Here is a 27,599-nt window from a genome sequence, read left to right as displayed (position 1 = left end):
TTATGTAGGAGGGGATTGCTTATCCATCCATTGCCTGCAACGGAAGGGCGAGGGGCTTGGATCAGGGTGGCAGCTGTGAAGGTTGGACTGAATCTGAACAGGCAAGAGTGAGGATGGTTGGGAAGGAACAGCCCCTTTGCAGAGCCCTTGCTATGTGCCAGGCACCACGTAGACACTTGCTTTCATCCTGACCCGGCGAGGTTTGGCATGTTCAGTGCATTCTGCAGATGACTGGGATTCTGAGGTCAGCTCCCTCCCGGCTCTGTGAGCCTCCTCTGAGTAGGGAGGAGAGGGCCTTTGGTGGAGTCCTGGGGATGCAGTTGCATCTGGAAGGGTGGGGTTGGGCCGGCTGCTTTGATCTGGGTGGAAATGCCGAGCCCTAAAGGGCTTTGGGGCCTGGCTTGGTAGAACCCGAGTCAGCCTGAGAAAGTTGGGGATTCTCTTCAGTGAACCTTTCCCAGCAACAGGCTGGAAGGAGTGAGGCTAATGCAAATCAAGGTGGAGCTACAAAGAGGTTTGGGAAAACTAGTTTGAGATTTCTGGGTAACTTTCTTTTCTTTGCCCTGGCTCCTCCTTCCACGACAGGGGAATCGTATCAGTAATAACTGCTGGTGCTTAGAGCCAGACGCTCTTCCCTGTGCGCGCACTGTTTCATTGGGTCCTAGCAGCCCTTTTAGGAGTGTTCTTAACAGTTACAGCTGAATTACTGCAGCACCGAGAGGCTGAGTAACTTGCCAGAAGACACACAGCGGGCAGGGGACAGGGCTTGGATTCTGACCTAGTGGTGTGGCTCCAGAGGCCACACACTGAGCAACAGCGCTGTGGGACATTGAGTGACACCAGGCATGCCCTTAGTGACGGAGAGTTACAAGGTGGTACTTACAACCCTCAGGGCAGGCAGGTGACTGGTGCAGTTAAGGATTTTGGAGTGGGACTCTGCCGGGATGGCCTCCCTGGTGAGCTGCTTTGACCTGCCTGCCAACTTGGCCTCCCTGAGTCGCACCTACAGACGCGTCCGAAAATGCCATTTCTACCTCATGGATTTTGGGGAGGATTCGTAAAACAGTAGCGTTGTAGTAAAAACTATCTGTGGATCGCACCAGCCCAGTTTGAGAAGGAAATAGAGAAACATTTTCCTCGCTGTTTCTTCTCCCCCAATATGTATGTACTCAAGAATTCCTGGTATTTGTCGTGCTCCGCTTTTTGTCCATCTGGAATCAGTTTCTTATTCTGTATTTCTATATTGAATATATTTTGTATTCTGTAAATACTAGCCACTTCAGAACCAGGGGCTTGTTCTTCCCCCGGCCTCAGCTTTCTTATCAATAAAAGGGATATTTGGTGCTGACCTCTTTGGAGTAAATTGATCCTTGTGTTTAGAACAGTGCCTCACAGATAAAGCGGTCAACAAAAGGGAGCTGCTATTACTATTACTGGTTTCTGGCCATCCTCCCATAGGGCCCGTGGCCTTCCCGACAGGTCCCCAGGTAGCCTACATGTCTAGTAGTTGCTCAGTGACTATTTGTTGACTGACTGGTCCCATTGTTGTTTTTTTTCCCCTTTGAAATTTGAACTCAGGCTGCCAGATGAAACATCGGGCATCATTTTCCTGCTTAATGGTTGCAGATGCCTCCATGGGTGGTGTATTTACGCAAGGTTAGACCTGCCCGGCAGCTCACTGGAAGTTTCCTGACACCAAGGTTCCTTAGCCTTGGCTCTGTTGACAGTTTGGGCCTGATATTCTTTGCTGTGGGGCCATCCCGTGCGCAGCAGACAGCCCTGGCCTCTCTTCCCCACGAGATGCCAGCGACAGCCCCTTTCTTTGCCTTGTTGTGACAACTAAAAAATGTCTTCAGACATTGCCAAGGGTCTCCTGGGGCACCTGGTTGAGAACCACTGCTTTGTACTGTTCTAAACACCTGAGCCCCTTAAATGGGGCACCTGATTAACGTCGGGGGGATATGTTCTGAGCTCCTCCGGTGTGTCAGGTGCTGGGGACGCTGATGTGGTCCCTGGCTAGGGCAGTGCCTGGCACATAGCGAGAGTTACATAAATATTAAATATTACCCGACATGCCCTGGCTGGGTGGCTCCGTCAGATGGAGCGTCGTCCCGGACACTAAAAGGTTGCAGGTTCGATCGGTTGAGGCGTGTACGGGAGGCAACCGATTGATGTTTCTCTCTCACATCTATGTTCCCCCACCTCTATAAAATCAATAAGTCTATCCTTGGGTGAGGACTAAAAAAATTATCATCCATTTCCCCACGTAGCCTTTTAAACATACCTTATGTAGTTAAATATGTGACTACGCTCAGCAAGAATCCAAAAAGGAGTCAGTTCAGTGTTTCCTGTTTCCCGGGTGTTTCTGTGGGCCTTTGCAAAACACTCCGAGGCCGTGGTGCCCCAATTTCTTAAACCCAGGTTCTGTTTCTGGCTTTTTTCTCACTTGGGTTTTGTTCTGTGTATGATGTTAAAGACATGATTCCCGTTCCATTTTTTGGCTACATCATGAATTTTTGCATCTCCGCCAGTCCCCTGTTGACGACATTGAAGCTGTTTCCCATCTTTAGCTTGCACGAGGCTGGCCGCAGTGGCTACACCGACCGTCCTTCTGGGCACCCCTGGGTCTGTGGGCTGCAGGACACATTTTTAGAATCCGCCCACTGGTATCCGGGTGCCGATAAGCATCCTTCTGACCAGTGTAACTTGGGTGACATTGTGTGTCTGAAATCTTTGCTTTCCCAAAGGAACATGACCAAGCGAGTGTAGAGGGCCTGTCCCTTCTTCCTTGGTGTCTTAGAGAATTTTCTGATCTTCATTAATGAAGGTGGCTTTTAGAGAGGCCGGAGCCCCACCCAGACCACATAGGGGGGGCATTGCCTGGTTGTTAGTGACACCCCTTTCTTCATCTGCCCCCTTCCTGAAGGCTCTCGATGTCCCTTTTCAGCTCACAGCCCACTTCTCTGCTTCAGCCGCTGCCAGCCAAGCTGTTTTTGTGTTTGTTTGTTTCTGAATTGGCCCTCTGAGGCTGCAGTTCCCCTTTACAATTTGAAAGCCACCCACCAGCACCTGAGCTGTATAGAACCTGATCTGGCTTGGAGCGAGGAGCCCACCGCAGCCCCCGCAGCCTGGATAAATAATGCACACGGGTTTCAGTCCCCAGCACCAGCTCCTCCTGTGAAAACTCCTTATCCAGCTATGAAGCAAAGGCCAAAGGCAACCGGTTATTCCACATTTTTCTTTGCGGTGGTTTGCCTGTCTTAGGGCCTCAAAGCTGTACACACATGGGATGCAGCCTTGGGCCTGGGCCCGGGCCTGTGGAGTGGGTGGGTGGGAGGGTGGGGTGCCATGGCTTCTTGTGGGGAGTTGGGTCCTGCCTCTTCCCTCTTTGCAAAATTTGAAAAAGCTTGGCATTCTTGAGTCAGGAAATTCCTGTTGAGATGTTGTCCTTCTTTTCCAGAAGGCCTCATCCCAGCCGAGGGGGGGTGGGGGGAGAACGGGCTGCCTAGCTTGCAATTGCCTCTGGTTGTTGAGAGCTAAACAGTGAATTCATTTGTAAATCAGCCTGTTTTCCCGTAGATTGAAGCAATTTCTGTCCTGGCAGGAGGGTTTGGAAGTTCACTTCTCTTATGTGAATGTGCCTTTAATCACCATTTCTGCATTATTGAGAGAGAGACAGAGACAGAGAGAGACAGAGAGAAAGAGAGAGAGAGAGAGAGAGAGAGAGAGAGAGAGAGAGAGAGAGAGAGAGAGACCCTGATGCTGTATAAATAGTGGGAAGATGATTGGTTTTCTCATTTCTAGGAGAGACACACCAGAACTAAAGATACCTTGAAACAACAAACAGGTCTTAAAAAACTAAAAACACCACAGCTCCCTTCTGGTGTTCTCAGTCCAGCCAGCAGAACAAATGCACGTTGTTGTGTGTATTCACATCCGGTGAAATAAATGGCCCTTCAGTGCAGAGCCCTGAAGACTTTCAGCTTAGCCGAGCCGCTGTCTGTCCAGGGTGATAAATTAGAGCTGAAAGCCCCGGGTCACACAGGCACGGCGCCCTGCCCCACACTGCCTGATGGCAGAGAGGCGAGGGTGTCCTTGCCTGGCCGGGAGACCTGCTGAGGACGAGACCCGGGCTGGCCTGGGAAATGGTGACTCTTAGCCTGTCCTCCTCGCTTCTTCCTCCTCCCCCTGGGAGAGGCCACTGAGGATCCGGAAGCAGGAATGTCTACCGCGTGTGAGCCTCTGTTCTCCTTGAAAGAGAGCCGAGGCCCTCTGAGCAGCAGAGCGTTCTCAATGGCAGGTAAGTGCCCCTCCTCCCAGGGTTACCTGCCTGGCTTTGTCTCCAAGGTTCCTGGGATTCCCGGTACATTGACATTTACCCAAGTGGAGAGTGACCCTTAATTCCATGGCCTCATTTCTATTCCAGTCCTTCTTTTTCTGATCTGGACAAGAAGTTCACATTCACATGTGGTAGGAGAACCTTTTAAAGACCTAGTTTAGACCAGAGAGCAGCAGCCTTTCTGAAGGAGGCTGGGGCCTCGTCCTCAAGAATCTGTGTCTCGGAGGTGTTCGGTGTGTGAGCTTGAGAGTTGTTTTTGCTTGGTTCCTCATGACTTGGGCTTTCTATTCTCTTCTAAGAACCCCCCCCCCCCCCGCCCCGCCCAGCTGACGCCTGCCCCCATCCTTTGCTGATTTCTCATTTCTGTTCTGGGCCTGGAGGAAGTTCAGGACTTTTGTTTCATTATGATGTAATTACTGGCTGGAGAGGGCCTACCATTCCTGGGCAGGGAGACCTGTCTGGGTACCTGCTCTGTGTCTTTGGGAAATGGCTTTGCAATGATTAACTATGCTCTTGCTTTGCTGCTTCGGAGAGCAGTGTGTGGTCATGTTTGCAGCAGGCTGCTGTGAGGGCGGGCGGCTGCACTTGGTGCCGGGCCAGCGCAGGCCTCTGCCCTGCCCTCGCTGTTGCCTGAGAAAAGCTGGGCTTTTCACAGTCTGGTGGAAACGGAGAGCTCATTTCCTGGGCCGATTCCGGTTTCCACTTGATAGCCTGGCGTGTCTGTAACATGGAACCCGCGTCATTAATTTAACATACGCAGCTGAGGATCCAAGCTCTGTTTCTGGACAGGGGTGGGGTGGGGGTGGTGGTGGAGGAGGAGGAATGATTGTTGGTTTTGAAAAGTAGCTTCCTTTTATCCAGTGCATCCTCTTTGCCAGGTTTACACTAAGAGCTTCACGTGAATTAACTCATTCAGGTCTTCAGTAACTGCACAAGGTACTATGATGTCCACCTTATGGAAGAACGGAGGCACAGAGGTTACGTGGCAGCCGCAGAACTAGGCTCCCAACCACTGTGACACCCTGTCTCTATCACCTGGACCTGTTCTCTGGGCATATGTGTCCCCTGGCTTCCATGCAGAGTGACCAGCTCATCCTGGTTTGCCTGAATCTGTCCGTCTCTGGCCAACCAATGGTTGGGCACCCTATTTCTGTGGCTCATGATGCCTGTTCACTGAGTGTCTCTTTTCGTTTAGACCCCAGGGGGCTTTGCTGGGGACCTCATTCAGGAAATTTAACACCCACCAAACACACCACGGGGCTGGTCCTTGTCGGCCTTTCAGCTGGGGCCCTTTCCCTCTGGAGGACACAAGCCCCTGAGAATGGTGTGTCATTTCCTAGACTCTGGAGAATGGCGAGTGCTGTGACTCAGGCTCCGGATGTGGGTAGCGATGGGAGCGCCTGTCTGGGAGGCCTGGCTGGAGATTGGAAAGGAGTGTCAGGGGAGGGGAGATGACCGTGGCGATCCCCCCACCCCCAGCCTATTTTGCGGCAAAGGCCAGGTTCTGGTGCCACCATTGGAACATTGGGAGGTGGATGTGCTTCCTGGGGACTGCCTTTGAGAGACTGGCATGCATCATCAGTGAGTGACAAATACGATTTTCCATCTTTCTGCCAGTTAGTTCCCAGAGCTCCTTATCGAAAAAAAAGGTGAAATGAGAGTGTGGTCCTAAAACACAGACCCTGAATTAGGAAGTCGTCTTGCTACAGTGCTGAGACAAGTCTCTCCCCGCCATGAGGCCATGCATGGGCCTGTGCGTCACGCTGCCTGGGTTCAAATCCCAGCCTTGCCACTTATGTGATCTTGGGCAGGACTTAGAGGGCAGGACGTGAAAGGCATTTTGAACACTGCCTGGTACTTTGTATGCAATAAAAGAATCTTAGCTGTTAATATCGGGGCTTAGGAGCCCTGGCCGGGTGACTTAATTGGTTGGAGTGTCATCCTGTATACCAGAAGGCTACGGGTTCAATTCCTGGTCAGGGCACATACCTAGGTGGCAGGTTCAATTCCCGGTTGGGGTGCGTAGGGAGGCAACCAATTGGTATTTCCCTCTCCCTTCCTCTTATCTTTCAAATCGATTAGCATATTCTCAGGTGAGGACAAAAAGAACACTGGCTCAGGATAGCTAAGAGCCTGGTTATCTTGAAGTAAGGCTTCTCTTATGCCGAGGGACGTGTGGGATTCTTTCTGGTGGACCCACAAGACGGCGGTTCGGGAACCATCTCGTCATGTGCTCGGGTCCTAATACCCACAGACCTTCCCATGTTATTAAGATTTCAGTGAACTGTCAGAAGGACGGGAACTTTCTGGGCTTCCTGTTCCATGCCAAGCTGTTTTCCTGAGTCATTGCTCTGTCCTTTTCCTCCTTTCCTCCGGGCAGCTTTCCTCCCTCGCCCACGTTAACTCCTTCAGAACCAGGCTTATTTGGGGGACTGGGGGTGGACCGCAGAGCGCTGCTGGTGGGCCAGCTGGGGGAATCCTGCTGCCTCACAGAAAGGGCTTTCAGATCCACGGTGAACCATTTATTTCACTGGTTATTCAGTCTGCAGAGGCTGTCTGTCATCGGTCCAAGTTTATAGGTCAGACGTGTTTAGCAATACAGCCTCGTTCAGAATTAAATCTTTAAAGAAGGGGAAAAATACTTGACTCAGCTTTCTGGGAAAGGTCCTTCAGGCGGCTTCATTGCCATGACCACAGCAAGACCCGTATCACCCACCAGAGACCGGGCCCCTGCTGGAGTGGGCAGGCTTTTTTGTCAGAATGCTGACCCGCTGTCTCATTCCCCTGAAGGCCTCCATTGCCCAATTTTTCTCCCTAAGAGCCTTCATTGAAAACGGTTGCTGTTGATAGATATTCGTGCCTGTTGTTTGGAACCTATTAAATTTCTCCCCTTTGGATGCAGCTGCCGAAGGCCCGTTAACTCTGGAGGGAGTCGGTGTGTTTGTAACCGGGAACAAAATTGAGGTCTTGATGTTTTGCTGAGACAAGAAGGTTGGGGTTCTTGGAGGTGCGGGCAGCCCCAGTTTCCTCTTTTGTTTTCTGTTGGGTTCCTTAGTTGTAAGTTGCTTATGAGCGTATTCATTTCTAGTGATTCCTCCCGCCCCTCATTTCCCATGCGATTAAAGAATTTGAAAGTTCAACAGGGATTTTAAGATCCTCTAGCCCTGTCCTTTTCCATCTTTACTGAAGGTGAAGTAGGCATGGCCCTTCTTCCCAGGAAATTGCATCCAACTACAGAAGCAAGGCACAGGGACCATGGGCTCCGGGTAGGAAGTTTTGATCGGGCTACTTTCTCTCTTCTCCTCCCATTTTACAGGTGTGGCCCCGGGGCCCTGAGAAGTAGCCCGCGGCCTGCGGTTGTCTCCTGTTCAGCAGTCTTGATTCTCTTGCCTGTGTTCTTGCTTGACTTCTGTTTCCTCAGTCCTGAGCCAAGCCCACAGGCAGCGGTGGGGAGGAGAGGAGATGGGCTCATCAGCGTGGAATAGGATTCTCTAGGCCTGAGAACTCAGAGTCTACCCCCAAACACACCGCCGCGAGCGATCACACCAGCGCACACCTGAATCCTCCAGAGGGCTTGTTAGAGCACTGATGGCCGGGGCCTGAACAGGAGTTTCTGATTCTGTTGAGCTGGGGCGGGGCCTGAGACTGTGCATTTCTAGCAAACTCCCAGGTGAATCCCTGCTGCTAGTGTGGGGCTACGTACGTATTGGGGAGCGTCGATCTTAGTGGTGGGTGGGGAACTTAGGATGCCCGAGGGGGAACCGGGGCCCTCTGTGGTTCCTGGGGTTGACTGCGTGTGGGCTGGTGTTCCAGCTCAGCGGTAGCGCTGCTCTAGGAGTATGTGGGAGGTATGTGGGGGCTCTTCTGTTGCCTGTGTTTGGGAGTACTGACGTCATTGCATGGGAGGGTGCCCAGGTGATCCTTCCAGTGAGGAAGAGCTGTCCCTTCCAAAATCCAGCAGTGACCGCTCCACTGAGTAACATCAAAACACACTGCGCAGTTTTTCCCTACCACGCCCTAATTTTCCCACTGGCCTGTCTTTCCTCATGTACTTTCTTGCTTCAAAATTTACCCACAAGTGGAGTGAAACATACACAACCCAAACCTTTGCCCAGTTGCTTTCAGGATGCCGTTTCTTCTGGGACACATCTCCGCTGAGTTCCCAAAACACCTTTCTTTTTAAAAAATATATTTATTTTTAGAGAGAAGGGAAGGGAGGGAGAAAGAGGGAGAGAAACATCAATGTGTGGTTCCTTCTTGTGCACCCCGAACTGGGGACCTGGCCTGCAACCCAGGCATTGCCCTGACTGGGAATCGAACCAGAGATCCTTCGGTTCACAGGCCAACGCTCCATCCACTGAGCCACAGCAGCCAGGGTCAGAAAGTGAAGTTTTGATGGTGGAGCGGGGTGAGGATCCCTGCGAGGTTGAGGAAGTTTTCCCTGGGGCACATGCAATGCCAGGCAGCACCTTTTGACTGAGGTTTCTCCCTTACTATCTGTTGTGTGTCTCTGGGCCACTCCTTTGGGTGCTGCAGGCTTCTGTGTTGATGTGTGCGGGATGATCCCTGAACTCTGGGGTCTGTTCTCCCTCAAGGAACCTGTAGTTAGCGTTTCACTTCCTCTCAGGGCCAAGTCTCAGGGAGAGACCCTGGCCATTGGTTTGGATTTCCCTGAAGCCTGTCTTCTGAGCCTGGAGAGTTCCATCGTGGTGGGGCTGGGTTTTGTCACGGCAGCTCATTGTCTTGCTTTCTGAGCCTGCTGCAACATGCTCTGCCTTGCAGACCAGAGTAAACCATTAGGAGGCCTTGCATGTGGCCATATTGGATCCTCTTAATCTGCCCCCAGTGGCTCCTGTCCAGACACAGAGGACGGTGGCACACGGCGCAGCCTGCCTGCTGGGACTTGCCAGAGAGTTAAAACTGGAGGAGGAACGGCGTCAGGCTATCTTTGGGGATAATCATCTTTCCGGATTCCATGCTCCATCCCATCACCTGTACTGTCCGCGTAGCTCTTCCCTCTTCTGGTGCCTGTAGCTTTCATTTCTCAGCATGGAAGGCACGCCAGGCCTTGCCCTTGTATCATCCCTAAGCTAACAAGACAGCTGTCGGGCATGGAATGGATTCAGAGTCTTGCAGGTGAAGATTGGATAGTGGTAGAAGCGTATCTGTGTTGCAGTGAGATTCTGGGAGAACTAAAATAGAAGAGAGTGGATTGATAAAGGTGGGGCTGGCATGTCACAGATGAGAATCCGTGAGACTGTAATTGTGTCGATTTCTTTGGAGGAGAGCTGCAAACAGAATGCCCCTCAGTGGGCTGGGCCACGAGGACTTTCTGGTGGGTGGGTTATGTTCTTTTTGCCTGGTTACACGTTGTTTGCCTGATAAACATGAATAAATGTTGTCTTCCACATAGAAGTATGCTTGCCTTTGTTTTCTTAAACGTATGGCCTTCCTGGTCTGTCTTACATGGTTTCCTGCTTTTTGCTGAGAGGAACGGATGTGGTGAAGAAATATTTCTTTGGGATAAGGATGATGCCCGTGCCTGTGTGACAGCTCATGGTAGCTGGGTCATCGCCCTGTCAGCAGAGGGCAGCAGGGAAGGATGGGGATTGTGGTGAAATGGAGGGCACCTTCTCACGTAGAAATGGCTGGCTGGTATTCCGATTGCTCTGTGGCCGTAAGGCCTTGGAAGGCCCTGATCTGTTCTTTTTAAGAGAAGCCAAAAATCGAGGTTATTTTGTGAAGCCTCCCAAATTTTATATTTTGGCAGCAAACTAAAAATACTTATACAAATGTTACGTGGGCCCAAGAAAGACTTTCGGACCTCTGAGATAGGTAACTAAACGTGGGGGTGGGCGGGTGTGTTTTAGGAGGAGGGACTGGGGACAGACTGCTTGGTGCCCCTCACAGCGCCTCCCTGCGGGGGACCTGGGCCTCCCCGACTGCTTTAAAATGCATGGTCCTGTGTGTCTCTTTCAGATCCTGGCTCCACAGAGAGAACAGCCCAGAAAAGGAAGTTTCCCAGCCCTCAGCACTCCTCCAATGGCCACTCACCACAGGACACATCTACCAGCCCCATTAAAAAGAAAAAGAAGCCCGGCTTACTGAACAGTAACAATAAGGAGCAGGTAAAGGGCCCCCGGGAATGGGGTCCACACCTGAGGGGCAAAGGCCGTAGTGAGAAGCACAGCTCTGGGTTTTTCTAAGAGCTGGCTCTTGGCATTTAGCACGCTGCTCCAGCTCCCGCTGTCTGTCACCGGCACAGGACAAAAAAGGGCAGCTCAGGATGGGCCTGTGTAGGAATTTCTGGCGAGTTTTCAGATCTGTTCTGGGGACAGGGCGGTGGCCCAGATGAGATGAAGATACTGTGCCCGAGGGTTTGGGGCTTTTCCTTGGGTTTGTGTTTCACGCTTCAGGATGCGGAGGGTTTCCCTGCCAGGGCCTGGTCAGATGGTTCTTCCCTCTGCCTGCAGGTGTCTGGGTGGCTGAGGCAAGCTCCCTTCCGGTCTCAGTTTTCTCATCTGTAAAATAACGGGTTTAGGCCTGTGGTGAGAGGCAGCCTTCATCCCCACCTGTTGCTCCTGGCAATTAGGGCCAGTGAACTGGATGTGAACATTATTCGCCATCTTGGATCCTGCTAAAGAAACCTTCTATAGCTTTAAAATGCTCTAATGCAGACTCGATGTATTTCTGATTAAAAAAAGAGAGATGCTTTAGTGTGGACCATGAGGCCACATTTTCTGGCACCAGAGGAGACAGGGTAACCTGTGGTTCTGGTACCACTTAAGCAGGGATTCCTCCCATATTCATGCATTTCACGTGTTCCGGAGTGCCGAAGCAGGTGCTGGGGATTTGGGGTTGAATAAAAACAAGATTATTGCTTTGGCGGGAAGAGACCTAGCAGCGGTTAAATGCCCAGAACCGTGAGAGGGTACGTTTCCGCACACTAATCTATTTTCATTCTCAAATTATATAGCGAAATGCCAGCTCTCCTTTTTTTCTCTGTGGCTGTGGGCAAGTTAACCTCTTTGGGCCTAGTTTTCCCATCTACAGAAGTGAGGATGAGACTCCTACTACTGATTTCCTAGGTCGTTAAGAGGAATTGAGCCAAACAACATAAATAATAATAATAACAAACTATATGTGAAATAATTCAGCAACAGCTCTAGAAATGTCGTAGGCCTGTGCTGTTCGGTGTGATGGTCATAAGCCAGGAGCGGCCATCGAGCACTTGCAAATGGCAGATGTGACCAAAGAACCGAATGTCTGATGGAATTTAAATTTATGTGTCTACCTGTAGTTACCGTGTTGGACAGTGCAGGTCTAATCCTATTAGAGCAGAAGAAATTGGTAGTTCTGAAATGAATTTCTGGGGGGATTGCAATTTGAAAAACTTTAATAATAGTGTTGGTAATAATAAAAGTAAAAGCAGTGCTTACAGCGTGCTGTGTCGTGTTGTAAGCACTGTCCTGTGTTCATCTTTAAACTTTTTTTACTGAGTTGTAATTGACATATGGCATACTTTAAAAAAAAATTTATTGATTTTTAGAGATCGAGGAAGACATTGATTTGTTGTTTCCCTTAGTGATGCATTCATGGGTTGATTCTTGTATGTGCCCTGACCGGGGATCAAACTGGCAACCTTGGTGTATTGGCATGGCCCTAAGCAATTGAGCTACCCATCCAGGGCTGACATATGGCAGTATATTAGTTTCAGGTTTTTCCCCCTTCCCCCCATTTTCAGGGTTCTGTGTTAATGTTCCCTGTGAATAAGGGCTGTGGTCATCTCCATTTTGCAGGTAGAAACACAGAGGTTCAAAGAGGTTAAGTTGCCTCCCGATGCCTTAGCGCGAGTAAGAAGCTGCCTTTGAGCTTAGGCCTGCCTGTCACCAGGAGGTGCCATGTTTGTTGGGACTAAAAACTAAGAAAGAAACACGAAGGCCACAGATAATCTCCAAACCTTAATTTAGCGCCATTGACTTCCAGGGCAAACACTTTCTTACCAGACACACCTGTAAGGCATGAAGCAGAGAGTGTCCCCTCCTCGTGCCTCCTCCCTGCGTGGCCACACATGCACACACACACTGTGAGACCCTACCTTTCCTTTAAGAACTGGCTTGCATCTCTTTCTGGAAGCTGATCAGCTTGGACAGTTCATGCATTATTCTCTCCCTCATTCACGGGTTAATATTACCATTCCTGTAACACTTAAGCCTCACGACCACATCGATGTGTTTGTCCATCTGGACTGTCTGGTTCCCCTTTGGACTGTCATCTTCAGAAGAGTGGCCACTGTCCAATGGCAGCTCTCCCCAGAGTTGGACCCAGGGCGGGAGGCTATGAATACAGCACACACACAGGATGTGGAAAATAGCAGAGCATGGGTGACTAGGCACATGATTATGTACCCGTCATCTGCAGTCCTGGTAGAAGAGCTTATTAGGACTATGGGACCGGAGGGAAAGTGTGGCAGACCTGGGGACAGGGAGGGCTCCTTTTAGCCCCACCACACCCGGGGAACTGGCTGTGTGACCTTGGCTGTTGTTTCCTATCTCTGAGCTTCAGTAACCTTGTAAAATAAGGGTTTGGACTAGGGACATTATAAGGTTGATTGTAGGGACTGAATGGCCAGGAGCTGGCAAAGGCGAAATAGTTTTCGCTGGAAGGAGAAGAAATGGCTGATCCTTGACTCTGTGATTCATTGTAGCACATAAAGTTTACATCGTATGGGCAACCTCTCTCATGCACAGTCTGCTTTCCGAAGGGGGACTTAAATCCTTAAACAAAAAACCCTTTAGGACACTTTTCCTTTTCTATTCCTTTTCCTGTCCTTCCTTTCTTTTAGAATTGTGGAATTAAAACTAAAGCATAGGTCACAAATGTTGTGTTTGACCAACATAATATAATTCCTGTTAGTCACTAACATTTGAAGGTTATGAGATTTCAGATAACAACTTCCATTTCTGGGGTCTTATAAAACTCAGAGAATTCCAGCAACAGCTGGAGCTGAGTAGATCCTGCCCCTTTGGACACAGGGTTTGTGTGCTCTGGTTTTCTAAACTCCCCACCCCTCCCTACTGTGTCATACCCTGCTTGTTTTGCTCATTCCTTCTGCCTCTGGCTCTCTTAGGTGTTTGAGTTATTTTGATTTTTGGCATATGAGGTCTGTCCACAAGGTTTTCAGCCATGTAATATGAAAAAATACATTTATTGAAGAAGAGACAAGAAAATTGTGCGCGGGACAATGATGCCTCAGTCCACTTCCAAGTAAGCACCTTGGGACCTCACACTGTTCTCCCAATCACCATCAGCTGCCCCATTGTATTTTCCTGAATCTCACTGATGGACTGAAATCTCTTCCTTTGCAAAGGTGATTTTAGTTTTGGGAAAAGCCAGAAATCATGGGGCACCAAATCTGGGCTGTAGGGGGTCTGGGTCACCTGGGTGATGCGATGTTTCGCCAAAACTTCATGAGCAGGGTGTATTGTCGCGATAAAGCTGCCAATCCCCAGCTGCCCACAGCTGCGGCCTTCTGAGTCACCCAAATAGTTTGGAGTGGTCAAGCTTAACACGAAATTTGATGCAGATGCTTTGCTCTACTTGCTCAGTCATTTTGAATGCGATGACCACACAGTACACCTGCTCAGTCAATGGCGTCTACTGGCCCCACTGACTAGTACAGTGGGGTTGTCATTGTTCACACATGTGCATTCCAGTCCCTGTCCTCGGCGGCTGCCAGGTTATATCGATGTCACGCAAACCATTTTCTTAACAGTGGCTGGGCTTTTTCCAGACAGACCTTGTATATCAGTGTTCTCTACCTCCTTCCTTTTTTCCTTCACTCTAATTTCTGTTCTATATTCTAGTGTTCTATAAAGAAAGCCATTCTGGCCTTATTAAAAAAAATCCTGTATTTTTCCATTTTTGGTAATGACCTTTTATTACCAAGTGGAGATGTGGGTTGAGTTTTCCGGTTGGGACCCTATTTTCATCCACTTTTCATATATTGGGGATTTAATCCTTTTAGGGGAGTTTCAAGAAGAGCTTTAAAACATACTTTATTTTTAGGGAAAAGAGTATTCTAAGGTTTATAATTAATTTTTAATGCCTTTTGATCCAGTGTTTTCACCCCTTAGGAAACGTTTGAAAACATGTAGGTGTTTTTTCTTGGGACCAGTTGGGGAATATCTCAAAACCTGGAAGGACGCTCCTGGCATTTTTTTTTTAAATTTTTTTTTTTTATCCTCACTTGATGGCATTTTTCTATTGCTTTAAAGAGAGAGGAAGGGAGAGAGAGAAACCTCAATGAGTGGGAAAAGGATTGATCTGCCACCTCCCACATGTGCCTGGAACAGGGATTGTGTAGGCACCAAGACTGGGGAAATGAACCTGCAGTCCAGGTGTGTGCCCTGACCGGGAATCGAACCCTCAACCTTTCGGTTATGGGACAATGTTCCAACTAACTGAGCCACACTGGCCTGGGTGTCCCTGGCATTTTGTGGAGGAGGGTTGGGTTGCCAAACTCCTTGTAGCAGATGGGAAACAAGAAATATCTTGTCCCCAAGTGACATTAGGACCTTGACTGCAAAATACCACTCTTATCTTTAGTTGTTGGATCATTTGAGTTTGAAGAGTCCTTTTTGGAAGGTCTTCCATCCTTCCTTCCTTCCTTCCTTCCTTCCTTCCTTCCTTCCTTCCTTCCTTCCTTCCTTCCTCCCTCCCTTCCTCTTTTTCTTCCCTCCTTCCCTCATCGAAGTATTGAGAAATAATTGCTAACAGGCTTGTATAAAATGGCTTTAGGTATTCTTTGATCAAATATGGCAAAGAAATCATGGGGCCCCTCTTCACCTCTGAGTCCAGGATGTCGTCGTCGGCAGCCGTCCGTCTCAAGAGACGATGGTGTAGCTTCTTAAGAGTCTATCTGCACCGCCGAGAATGGTTGTGCAGTCCGACTCGGGAGTGACACGGTATCTGTCTCCTCCCGTGTTGAATCGACATCTTGCGATGACGCTGGAGTGTCCTCTCCAGTGAAGCTGAAGCTACAGAGCCTGGGCAGGGTGATATGGAGGGTCTGCTGTTGCCCATGCAGCAGACCCCCCCTCTCTTCGCAGCTGAAGGGTCCAAGGGAAAGACGGAGTCGATACAGCTTGGCTTCAGGTGCGCCGCAGGAGTTGCCGGTGTTGACTACAACGTCAAACCGCCTTAGGGACTCCGGCTCCGGATTTTCTGTTGGGGTTTACTCCCTTAGCCTTTCCCCTGAAGAGGTATGCCGCAAGGCAGCGGAGGTTTTTTGGAATCAGGGTTTTCCTTCTCTGATGTGCCCTGACTGGAAGATCGAACCAGCGACACTTAGCTCGCAGGCCGACGCTCAATCCACTGAGCCAAACCAGCCAGGGTAAAGTCCAGGATGTATACATGTCATAACTGGGTGGTCTGGGACTTCCTTTGTTGGATCCATGGATTGCCTTAAAAACTAGGGTGTTTTGCAGAAGTCCTTGGCTGGGCAGGGGCAGTGTATTAGCAGTTGAGTCAGTTCCGGGGACAGCAGGATTGCTGGTATTGTCCTAGATCAGGTGGCACCGTGATGTGTGCCCGCCTTGCTGCCTTGGCCAGTGGGGCTGAGTGGAAGTGCTCCCCTAGGGTGGGCAGGAGCTCTGCCCCTCCCTGCTGGCTCCCAGGGCCCAGGCCAAGTGCCAGGGCTGTTCCTCACACTCCAGGGCCAGGCAGTTTGTCGTCTTTTGCCAGACCCACGCTTTAATCCAATTCCAATGAGAGAGAACAAAAGCTGGGGCGAGGACTGTTTTTATTTATTTATGTTAACTGTGTGGCCCCTGCAGGAATTTGAGTTTGTGGAATGCGCCCCCCTCCCGTGCTCCACACATGTACCCTGTGCTCACCAAACAGCCAGAACACCCATTCTCTGGCTCAGGTAGACCAGGTGTTGCAAACTATAACCTGTGGGCCAGATGTGGGCCAGGAGCCTGTCTTTTAAATTTAATATAATTTAATTAAAATTAAAAAAAATTAATTTTTAGATTGCAGTTTGTACTCACTTTTTTTTGTATTAGTTTCAGGTATACAGCATAGCGGTTAGATAATCACATACTTTACAAAGTGCCCCCCTGCCCCATAGTTCCGGTTACCCGCCTGGCACCGTACATAGCTATTACAGCATTCAGAGCCCATTTTTGTGAGTCCAGTTTTGTTGGCCCACAGCCACAGTCATTCATTTACATATTGTCTTCGTTGCTTTTGGGCTGCGGTGGCCGAGTTGATAAGTTGTGACTGAGACCAGGTGACCTGCAAAGCCCTCAGCTAGTTACTGTATTTCTAGAACCCTTGGTAGAAAACGTTTGCCAGCTCCTGGTGTGGACGAAGGTGTTCCAGAACCGAGTGCATAAGCCTGCCTGTTCTTTTGTTAAGCCGGCCTGTGGGAGAAGCAGGGAAACGAGAACATTTGTTCCCAGAGCCTGCCATTATCCGGTCACAGCGCAAGTTGCAACCTGTTTGCCTTACTGGCAGGCTGGGAACACACCTGGTACTTGTGGGGGGAAAAGTCATAACTCATTTTACCTGAAAGGATTTGCTTTTCCTGTTTTAAATGTTCCATATTGGTTATCAGATTGTTTTGAGGGAGCAGGAAACATTTACAAGCAGCAGATAAGGCAGGTGTCTGATCGACAAAGAGATTATCGGGGAGCTAGGGCTCAGCCACCGCGTCCCCACTTCGGGAAAGGACAGAATCGCCTGGAAAGAGATCGGATTAGCCTGGCACTCGGCTCCTCTTGATCCTCCCAGGAGCGCCCTTCCCCCAGCTGGGTGTGGGGTGGGGGCAAGGACATGGGGCAGACTCGCATGCCCTCTGGCTTCTGTGTGACTTTGGTTGCCGGGTAGGGATGTTAACTTCTCATATTTGAATTTTCCAGTTAGGCTTAGATTTTAACAAGTCTTCCCTGTCCTATTATTAACTTACTGAAAGGAAGTCGGGCACTGAAATGGGGCTTACGGTTCTCTTACAAAAGCCAAGAAAGCATCCTCGAAGATCCTGCTCAGGTTCAAGATGGCCCTGCGTGCTCGATATGGACAGTTCACCTTGCAGTAGGAGTTTCTCCTCCTCTTCTAATTCCCCAAAGAAACTCACACAACCATTTTCCTAGGCAGGTAGCGGACCTGCTACGTTAGTGCCTCTCAATGGAGGGCAGTTTTGCCGCCCCCAAGGGACATTTGGCAATGTCCGGAGACATTTTGGGTTGTCACAGTTTTGCGCATGGGGGGCTGCTACGTGTCCTACATACAGGGCACAGGACAGCCCCCCCACCCCAGAACTTTCTGGCCTCGAATGTCGCTCACGCTGAAGTTGAGAAACTTTGCTGTAGTTGCGGTATCTTTCCATGTCCCCACATCTTCTATTTCTAGTGTCTTCCTGATTTTCTGATTTTTTTTCCCCCGCTAGTGTTTTTCATTAAGCAGAAATTATTTTTGAACTGCAGAGAATGTTCTCTGAGGGGGTCATTCAGTCATCAGAATCTCTTCTGCATCCAGCATTATCATATGGGGCATCGCGGTAAGCGATAATTCTGGGGTACCCAGGTTTGAGGTCTTGCTCTGGGCGTGGGGGTCAGATAAGGTGTTTTTTTTTTTTTTTTAATTTTTCAATCACAGTTTACATTCATTATTATTTTGTGCTAGTTTTAGGTGGACAGCGGAGTGGTTAGAAAATCATATACTTTACACAGTGTTGCCCCTATATGTCAAGTACCCACCTGGCACCATGCATCGTTATTACACTGTTATTGATTGTATTCCCTCTGCTGTACTGTATATCCCTGGCACTATTTTGTAACTACCAATCGGTACTACTTTTTTTTTTTAAGAATAATTTATTTATTTGTTTATTTATTTTTAGAGAGAGGGGAAAAGAGAAAGAGAGGGAGAGAAACGTCACTGTGTGGTTGCCTCTCACTCACGCCCCCAACTGGGGACCTGATGTGCAACCTAGTCACGTGCCCTGACTGGGAATCGAACCAGCGACACTTGGCTCGCAGGCCGACACTCAATCCACTGAGCCACAGTAGCCAGGGCTTCCAATCTGTACTTCTTAATTCCTTTACCTTTTTCATGTAGTTTTCCCCCAGAGGAGACATTTAAAACGTGGTTTCCTCATCTGTCAAGTAAGACTAGTAGTATTGCCCCTCTGTGTGGCTGTGAGGATAGGATGAAGATGGCATGTGTGACGTATATTGAAAAACAGAACATGAGAATTATGTCCTAGCCATGATGTCATTCTCTGGAAACAAAGTCAATGTTCTGTCTAAACCGTTGAAGTGAAATAGGGAAATGCCTGGCTCAACAATTACATAATCCTGGAGCCAGGTTGTAGAGTGATAGCTTATCTGCATCTCTGGGCTTGGTGCCCTTTCTGAAACTAATAAATCTTTTACTTTCCTTGCTGCAAACTCCTGTTTGTATTTTATTGGGCTTTGATGCATGCAGGCAAATGGACCCCTTTAGTCTATTAACAGTTTTGGCGCCTAACATGGGGCTTTTTTGCCTGTGGATTTGGTGCCCCCTGGCTTGGGGCTTGGCACTAGACCTTCCCACCTAGCAGCTGCCCAGACTTCTTGTTGTTCTGGAAGCGGAGGCTAGGTGGTGGCTGTATGTGACGAGGCCGCCTGCGACCTGCGGTGCTTTTGTTTGCTGCAGAAGAAACGAGAAACTGAAAAGGCCTAGATTTGGAATTTGCTTTGAAGACGTCTTCTGCCCCAGGCTCATTCATGAAAGTGGATCAGCCCTACCTACCACACCATCATGAAACCAGACAGAATGATACTGTGGTTGACCTCAGGACTTGTTACAATGATCAGCTGCTCCCTATCCTGGCCCCAACCAGTCAGTAGAGCCCAGGACCTCAACTCCCTTAATCACTGTGATTTTTATTTTCTGGTCAATGGAATTTATTTTATTTTATTTACTTTTTTTTAGGGAACAGTAGTCATATAAGATTTATTAAATCAGTAACGAAAACATGTTACTGGTTTGTGAATAGACAAACACACACGAAAAGTTCAGACACTGACTCAAATACATATGGGAATTCAGGGAGCCAATTTAATCAGAGCCGTTCAGGATGGACTATTCTGCTTTCTTGGGCCTTTCCTCATTTCTCTCGATCTTTGATTCTTTCTTGTTTTCTAAATTAATCACCGCGATGAATAGTTCTTCCTGTATATGTTCTGACCGTGTGTGGGCTATCGGGGAGGCAGTTTTAGAGTACCAGTTTACCTCTGTCTCCAGGCTTGGTGCCATTTCCTTAAACTAATAAACCTCTACTTCCCTTGCTACAAAATAAGTAAATAAATACAATACAATACAATACAATACAATACAATACAATACAATAATGTAATGACTGTTGAAAGTCTTAGTTATTTTCTTAGTACAAATGAAAGTAGGAGCCTTAGAAGGATTGGTTGGTTCACACGGATCTGCTAGGCATGTCTGAGGCCCCTTAATAAGGGGGGTAGAAAGAGCAGGCATTTTGAGAACATTGAAACCTCATAATAAAAACCAGGAACAAGACATTGGTGCCTGCAGTCTTGGCCATTATTCTGGGGGGTTCTAGCTGTTGAAACAAGGCAACAAGATACATAATATAAAAGCATTCAAGGTGGACAGACAACACTGATGTTACTTAGAGATACGATTTTTAATTAGTAAACTATTGGAACTGTTCATACATGAGGACAGTATTAACACTAACAGCATTTCTATGTACCAACAATAACTATTAGGAAATATAATAGAAAAAGATGCCATTCACAGTATCTACAAGGACTGTGCAGTCTCTGCCAGTGTTTGAGATCTGCATGATCTTCATGGAGGAAACTAATGTTTTAGTGAAGGACAGGATAATAAGTTTGTTATACAAGGAGGTTTATTCAAAGGGAGGTAGGTAGGTACTGTGGTTGTGGCTAAGCTATTTTCCATGGAATTGAGGCTCCAAGTGGGTTGAGGAGCTTTAAGGTCACACGGCCAGTTACACCGGGTCATTTTGATGCTGACCAGCAGACTTTCTCGTACTTTCTAAACAAGATTTCTTACTGGTTTCTGACTGACGTTTTTCCTAATGAGTTTCTTCTGAGTGATTTTATGTGTTTGGAGAGTGGCTGGATTCTATAATACATAATTAAAGGAGTATTTCTCCTGATATTTTGGGATAGAAGGAGGCCTGGCTCCCATGAATTGGCCACCCCTCTCATCTTTCTGCCGTTGCTGGCTCTAAGTAGGTAGGTAGCTCCTGGTAGATAGGGACCTCCCACTTATGCATGACCCATGGACATGAACTAAGGGAGGGGGGCAATTGCTGGAGGGGAGGCGGGTACTGGGTAGAGGGGAGCAAAGGGAAAAAAATTGGGACTACTGTAACAGCATAATCAATAAAATATACTTAAAAAAAATAATTACGGCTTTAGGTAGCCTCTTGTTGGCTCATAGTACTTTCTGCATTTTTAAGTCCAATTGATCTGTTCTCCAAAAGCCTGCTGTTGAAAGAATCCCAGAGTGAATTGACATTATTTGGTGGCTTTGTACATTTAGACTTACCGTATGTTAGGCTCTTAGCTATATCAGCAGCATTAATATTGAGGGCACTGTGTTAAATGCATACCTTGTATCATCCCATTTAATCCCAACTATGAAGTTAAATATTATCACGCCCATTTTACAGATGAGAAAATTGAAGCTGAGAGGTTAAGAGACTTGCCATGTATTTAAAATGTAGCTGCTAGAGCTACAATTTGAACCCAAGTATGCCTTGATTGTAGCCATTGTGCTATCCTGCTATAGGGCTGCCTATTAGCTCTTAGATACCAGCTTTTCAATCTAGGTTCTCTTAAAATAGAAGAAAAAATCTTAATATGTAGTGGTGATCTGTAAACCCTGTGTTTAGTAGAGTAACCCAAGAGGGCTTTTTAATGAATGTATGAAATGCTATGATTTTCTTTTGTTGTTATTGATGTATTTGTTCAAATTCCCTTTGAGAATGCACATTTGTTTTGAAACCAAACTTGTCTTTCTTGCCTACATTTCAGTCAGAACTAAGACATGGTCCGTTTTACTATATGAAGCAGCCACTCACCACAGACCCTGTTGATGTTGTACCGCAGGATGGACGAAATGATTTCTACTGCTGGGTTTGTCACCGGGAAGGCCAAGTCCTTTGCTGTGAGCTCTGTCCCCGGGTTTATCACGCTAAGTGTCTGAGACTGACATCGGAACCAGAGGGGGACTGGTTTTGTCCTGAATGTGAGGTTAGTTCCTGATGAATGAATGCATATCTGCCTCGTTTCTTCTCCTTTCTCTTTCTCCCTTTTAGTTTTAACTCTTCAAATCATCCAGATAAGAGGGAAAAGAGAAACGGCTTGCCTTCCACTGCTCTGTCCTGGTCACCCCCTTTTTGGACCAACATTGGCAGTGTGGCCTCTTGGAAAAGACAATTGCACTATTATTTTTGATTCTTCGTGGGTCTTTGGATCACTTTGAGATCGGCACCCTTCTCTGGGTCTTTTGTAAGGAACATTGCAGACGTTAACCGGTGAATCTTTACATATTTTGAAGCGATCTCATGCTGTTTTCCGCCTTCTTGGATGTTGTCTCCTGCTTCGTCCTTGGTTCCTCGGCAGTAGCCAAGCTGGGCAGACCGGTGTTGGCTGCGTGTTCCGTGTGGTTGCCGTCTGATGCTTTCACACGAGCCGCAGTTATTTCTTGCGTGCTTTTTCGGTGCTAGGGAATCGGCAGTCGATAAAAAGAGGCATGCATCATACTTTTTCAGGAGGAAAAGACAGAAACCAGAATGAATTGAGTTCTAGACAGTGTGTGAGAAAAGGAGTGTTCTGGAGAAAATGAAGATGAGGAATAGGGTGAGGAGGGCCCAGTGGGTTTCCATTTTATACGAAGAGATCCAGGCAGCCTTCCTAAGATTTGAGAAAATCTTGAAGAGGAAGGTATGAGCCAGAGATGGCTACAAGTTCAGGACTGCAGGCAGAAAGAAGCACACTGGCATCGCGAGGGAAAAGCTGTATTTCATTTACAGCCGAGTCTGAACACTCTTCATTAAAACAGTCATTACGGTTTCTGCTCTTCTGAGGTGTCTTCTATTCTTGGCGACGTCCCGTATGATGCTTTTTCAAATGGCTGAAAATAAGAATGTCACCTACAGAATTCTTTCATCTGGACCGTCAGTTGGATTCAAAGGTATACTGGAAATAGATCTCAAATGTGGGAAGCTTTCTATGTGGGAAACGGAAAGTTCTCCCAGATGTCATTCGTGGGGAAAAAAGCCAGCCAGAGGACAGTGTTTGTGGTACCACTTTCATGTAGGAAAAAAGAGAAAAATAAGAAATGCAAGACAAGAAATGAGATATTCTGCCAAGAGGATGAAGAAGACGTTTAGCTGGTGTTCTGCCTCTGGCTCTCTGTGGGTTGCTCTAGAAGGAGAGCTGTGTAGAGGTTGGCTACACCCTCTTGTTCGGCGCCTGCCTCATCTGCGTCTACATTGGGGTCTTCATCTGTTTCCTTTTTTCTTGACCAGCCCTTCCCTTCCTTAAAATTACTATTTAATAATTTTGCAAAAAAGGTAGTGGCTCAGAGAGGATGCTTTTGCTGCAAATAATAGACCTTGATGAAAGGTGGCTGAAACATTGCATTTTATCATTATGTGCAGGAAAGACCCCGAGGCAGGGCCAGGCCAGAGTTGGTTCAGAGCCAGAGTCAGACTCTTTCCATGCCATCATTGAGGCCATGTGTCCCGTGTGGCCCCAAGATGGCCGCTGGGGATTTTCTCACATGTGGTCAGACAGAAATCCCCTAATGGGAGTGTCCTCTCTTCACATCCCTTTTTATCAAGCAGAAGGACGTTGGCCATCAGCCTCCAGCTGACTTGCCCTTGGGTTCATTGGTCAGGATTGGATCACCAGTCCTGCATGCCTGGCCCTTCTGGTCTACGTTGTGGGAGCCAGGCACTGCCGGGAGGGAAGGGGTTCAGGGTGTGGGGCAGAGCAGGTCCATGACAGTTGAGCATGCCACCCAGGTGTTCGTGCCATGCATAAGTTACCTGGAAAGTAACAGGAATTCAAACAAACAGGCATCCTCTGTCTAAGGTTTCAAGCCCCAGTTTCCCTCCGAGTGAGTCGGTAGGCAGTCAGCTGAGAAGACCAGCCCTTTCAGGCTCTGATGGCCAGGCAGTTAGATTCTTGCGTCATTTAGTGTTTTCAGCTTCAGGGCCAGGGCCACTCTTGCGTTGCCCTTTTCCTCGACAACCAGACACGTCTGAAGGTTTCTTTTGGAGGATCCGGAAATAGGAAGAATGGAAATGAAATCCAAGTTAATTGGAGGAAACTTTTCTCAGCTCTGTCTCCACAGATGGTTAAAGTGTGTTTGCTGGTATCATCAGACGTTGCTATTTTTGTTGTCATCGTTACTTAAGGATTCTGAAGCTCTGGGATGTAGACCCAGATTTACATAGCAGAATCCGGTTTCAGACATTTCCCTGGGTTTCTTCTTTGATGGGAATTTCCCTCCTAAAATGACATTTATTGCCCATGGAGATAGACAGCTAGACTATGCTTCTCGTGTGCTTGGCCAGAACGTCCTGAGTGAGTTCACATCAGCGGTGACAGGGAATTTAAGTCATACTTGCTTTTAGTCCACTCCCATCCCTTGGGTTCTTTGTACCATGAAGATGGTCTCTTTCCATCATTGATGTCGTTGGGTTAACCCCGATTCATTATACGAAGAGATCACCCTGAAACCGTCAGTGGCCTTTCCTCTCATCCCTTTCTTGAAACCCAAGGTCGTAATAACGACGATTTCCAGGCCCCTGCCTAGCTGCCTCTTTCTCAGAGTCTGTCATCTTCACGAGCACGGAAACACTTCTAAGAAGGTCATCCATGCACTGGTGTGCCTCTCGCTTCCGTCCACTGATCCAGTCTTCGGTCAGTAGATGGGAGGCCTTGGCAAGTGAAACAACTAGTCTCTCATTTGGAAATTCTTTTCTCTGTGCAAGCTCACTAGAAAATCAGGAGGCAAGGGAGCTCAATATTTGGACAGTAACTGTGTTCCTAACTGGACATCTGTGTGATTTTTTGACTCGTAGAAGATTACTGTAGCAGAGTGCATCGAGACGCAGAGTAAAGCCATGACGATGCTCACCATCGAACAGCTGTCCTACCTGCTCAAGTTCGCCATCCAGAAGATGAAACAGCCAGGGGTAAGCAGCAAGTTCCTCCGGGTGTGAGCGGAAACGGGAGTAGGGCCTTCTGTTCCGATAACATCGTGTTCCCTGTAGCTTTAGCTTTTTAGACACCTGTGCATACTCTACAGGGGTTCTTTAAAAAAATTTTTTTAACTAAGCTTTTTCAAAAAGGTTTTATTTATTTTTAGAGAGAGGGGAAGGGAGGAAGAGAGAGAGAAATTATGTGCATCAGTCACATTGATTGGTTGCCTCCCACACACCCCTAACTGGGAACCTGGCCCACAACCCAGGCATGTGCCTTAACCGGGAACCTAATCGGCGACCTTTCGGTTCACAGGCTGGCACTCAGTCCACTGAGTCGCATCAGCCAGGGCTCTATAGGCTTCTTATGTGCCCGAATTGAAATATCTATAAATGAAACATAAGGTATGATGGCGTTCAGGACTTTAATTGGGAAATGACATATAGTAGAAAGTTGATTGGGATTTAACATTGATTGGTTATGTATGAAACCGTGTACCGCATCGGGTAAGGGGAAGTTTATGCCTTCCCAGGGGAGTTAGTAAAATCCCATTGCAATGAGAAAGCTGTATACAACCCAATTTATTTATAATCAAGGTCTGATGATAGAACCTTCAAGTAAAGCTGAACCAGGAAGAGTTCCCCTAAAGGGTGAGCATTCGGCTGGTTCCTTGAGCATCACAGTGAGATCTGAGGAACAGGGAGAGCAGGCTGCCACACTGAGCTGGAAGGTGGTGTCCTTCACGTGGTTGGTCCCCCCGCCCCCCAGCACCAGCCTGATCGTAACCATGGAGGCTTTAGTTTTCTGTGACAGTTTTCAGGAGGATGGCTGTAAATACCTTTCTTCTAAAAATAATCAGTATGTGATGCCAATATAATTACTATATTATGACATTTTTCCTACAAAGACTTGAGGATAGAGTTCTCTTTTTTTCTGATTGGCACAGGGCACCATATGGACCAGGAGTGACCCTTTGCAAACTCCTCAGAGTTTGCTTTCAGAGTCAAATGAATATATAGAAATGTAGAACCTCAGGGTATTTAGTAGCCACTGTGGTTTAATTTCTTTTACAAAGTAAGCTTTAGTTTTGAGATTATGTAGTGAGATTTGATGTTGTGGTGAAAAGATTCAGAGCGTGCCACTTGGGTATTGCTAAATTGGGAACCTGTTTGTCACTTTAATAAAATGTCTGTCAGCAGAAGCAAGAGTGTATAGCCTCACTCTGGTTAAAAAGACAAACTTTAAAACCTATGGAGTTTTGTATGTTGAGTGACAAGGAATTACTTCCTTCTTCTCATGGGCAGAATTTCATCTGCTGAGGACTGTTTACAAAAAGGAGAGTCATGTAGACGTGTCAACACTAAGAAATTATAAACCAAAAAGAAAAATCAGAGAGAGGGTGTTAATTTCCCACATAAATTGTTTGCTATAAACTCATTCCGAGCAGAAAGTTGCTGATTTTGTGGTAGCATTGTTTAAACTTATGATGGCCACACACTCATTGTGGATAAAAGGGCTCAAGGACTGAATGGTAACCCTTTCCGATGCCTTGCTTTTGAATATAGTTTAGTGTTTCATTAAATCTCTTTATTTATATATTTTTATTCATAAGTAAATACCACCCATAAACGGACCAGCCTTACATTTTCATATGATTCAAGTAGGGCTTAAGAAAAGGGATCAAGATGAAAAACTTTTCCACAGTTCCTGTGTTGAAGGTAATTTGGCTTCTCAAAGGAGGACCAAAATCTCACTGTTCAATTCTGCCCTCATGTGTAGATATCTGACGGTACTGAGAGGAACTTTATCTGCTGTTCCATCTCTAGGTATAGCCAGATTTCACCCTCATTCAGTTTTGATTATGGGCATTGGCAGTGCATAGGTCAGCTTCATTCAAAGTTCATAGAGTTGTTTTTGTCAATCTTAGTACAGGGCAGGGCAAAAGTATGTTTACAGTTGTGAATACGCGAGACACGGTTTATTCTTGTATTATTATTTATTGTATTATTTTCCATTTGAACAATTGCACACCTGTTGCTCCACTTTGTATTAAGAGGAGAGGACCTGTTATTTGCATGTATCTTGAAAAGAAAACAAATAAAACCAGACCACAGGGAGGCCCATGATGTTCGGTAGAATGAGAAGGGGAACCGATTGGGAGGTCCTCAAGATCATTCCTTTTGAAACTGTTAGAACCCTATTGTCTGAAAATTTGTCTGCGTTTTTTAAGTGCTTTGTTGGCATTGCTGCTTGGTCTTCCACAGCAGTGATGGGTTTGTATCTGTGTATCCCTCTTTCCTTTTATAGACAGACGCATTCCAGAAGCCTGTTCCGTTGGAACAGCATCCCGACTACGCAGAATACATCTTCCATCCCATGGACCTTTGTACATTGGAAAAGGTTGGCTTCCATCAAAGAACCTCATCGCTGTAGCCCACCAGGATCCTCCTTCCTTTTTCGTGCCCCATCTCAAGTTAGATGGTTTCTCTACGTTTCTCCTCTACCGTTTTCGTTGGGGTGGAAGAACTTTTATCCCCTAAGTTCTTCCGTGACATTCTTTCAAGGATTGCAGTGGAGTGTTGAAGTCCACTGATTAGCTCCAAATATTACTTCAGCTAGTGATTCTAGTTCTTCACCTGAAAAGTCATAGCTTCTAAGAATTTGTGATTTGATGGATCTCTCCCTTCCAGAGGTGCTAATGAGAGCAGCAGGAGGAGAGAAGAAGAAAAAATTAAGTGTCTGGGAAACCTTGACATTAGCAATACATTTACGGCTTCACAGAACTTGGTTTATTCTACTGATAAGGGTATCTCTTTAATGCCTGAAGGTGCTTTAAGAGTTCATGCTAAATCTCGGTGTTGAAAATTATACTCGTAACTATTTAGGTTGTACACAACACCCTGGTGCTGATTTTCAAATTTTTGGCACCAACATCTGGGTCGAGAAATCATGGATGAGGACTGCTGACCCCTAAATAATCAATCCAG

At 47.3% G+C, this 27,599-nt stretch overlaps 1 protein-coding gene across 20 annotated transcripts in view; it reads left to right on the top strand.

The window, feature by feature from the left end:
• ZMYND8 (zinc finger MYND-type containing 8) overlaps window positions 1–27,599 on the top strand; it is a 108,532-nt gene that overhangs the window by 22,559 nt on the left and 58,374 nt on the right. For 12 of the 20 annotated variants that reach the window (XM_090286530.1, XM_090286512.1, XM_090286513.1 and 9 more), the window contains 4 exons: window positions 10,319–10,467; window positions 21,430–21,648; window positions 24,492–24,605; window positions 26,920–27,012. In XM_090286530.1, the coding sequence (XP_090142656.1) occupies window positions 10,319–10,467; window positions 21,430–21,648; window positions 24,492–24,605; window positions 26,920–27,012 (575 nt within the window). Of the gene's footprint in view, window positions 1–4,135; window positions 4,301–10,318; window positions 10,468–21,429; window positions 21,649–24,491; window positions 24,606–26,919; window positions 27,013–27,599 lie in introns of those variants that run through there. The other 8 variants (XM_090286528.1, XM_090286523.1, XM_090286522.1 and 5 more) reach the window with 2 other exon arrangements.

The sequence above is a fragment of the Furipterus horrens genome, unplaced genomic scaffold (assembly GCF_987537825.1).
Source record: "Furipterus horrens unplaced genomic scaffold, mFurHor1.1.pri manual_scaffold_8, whole genome shotgun sequence".
Lineage (NCBI taxonomy): Eukaryota > Metazoa > Chordata > Mammalia > Chiroptera > Furipteridae > Furipterus > Furipterus horrens.
The sequence above is the reverse complement of the archived record's forward strand: the minus strand, read 5'-3'. Positions and strand labels throughout refer to the sequence as shown.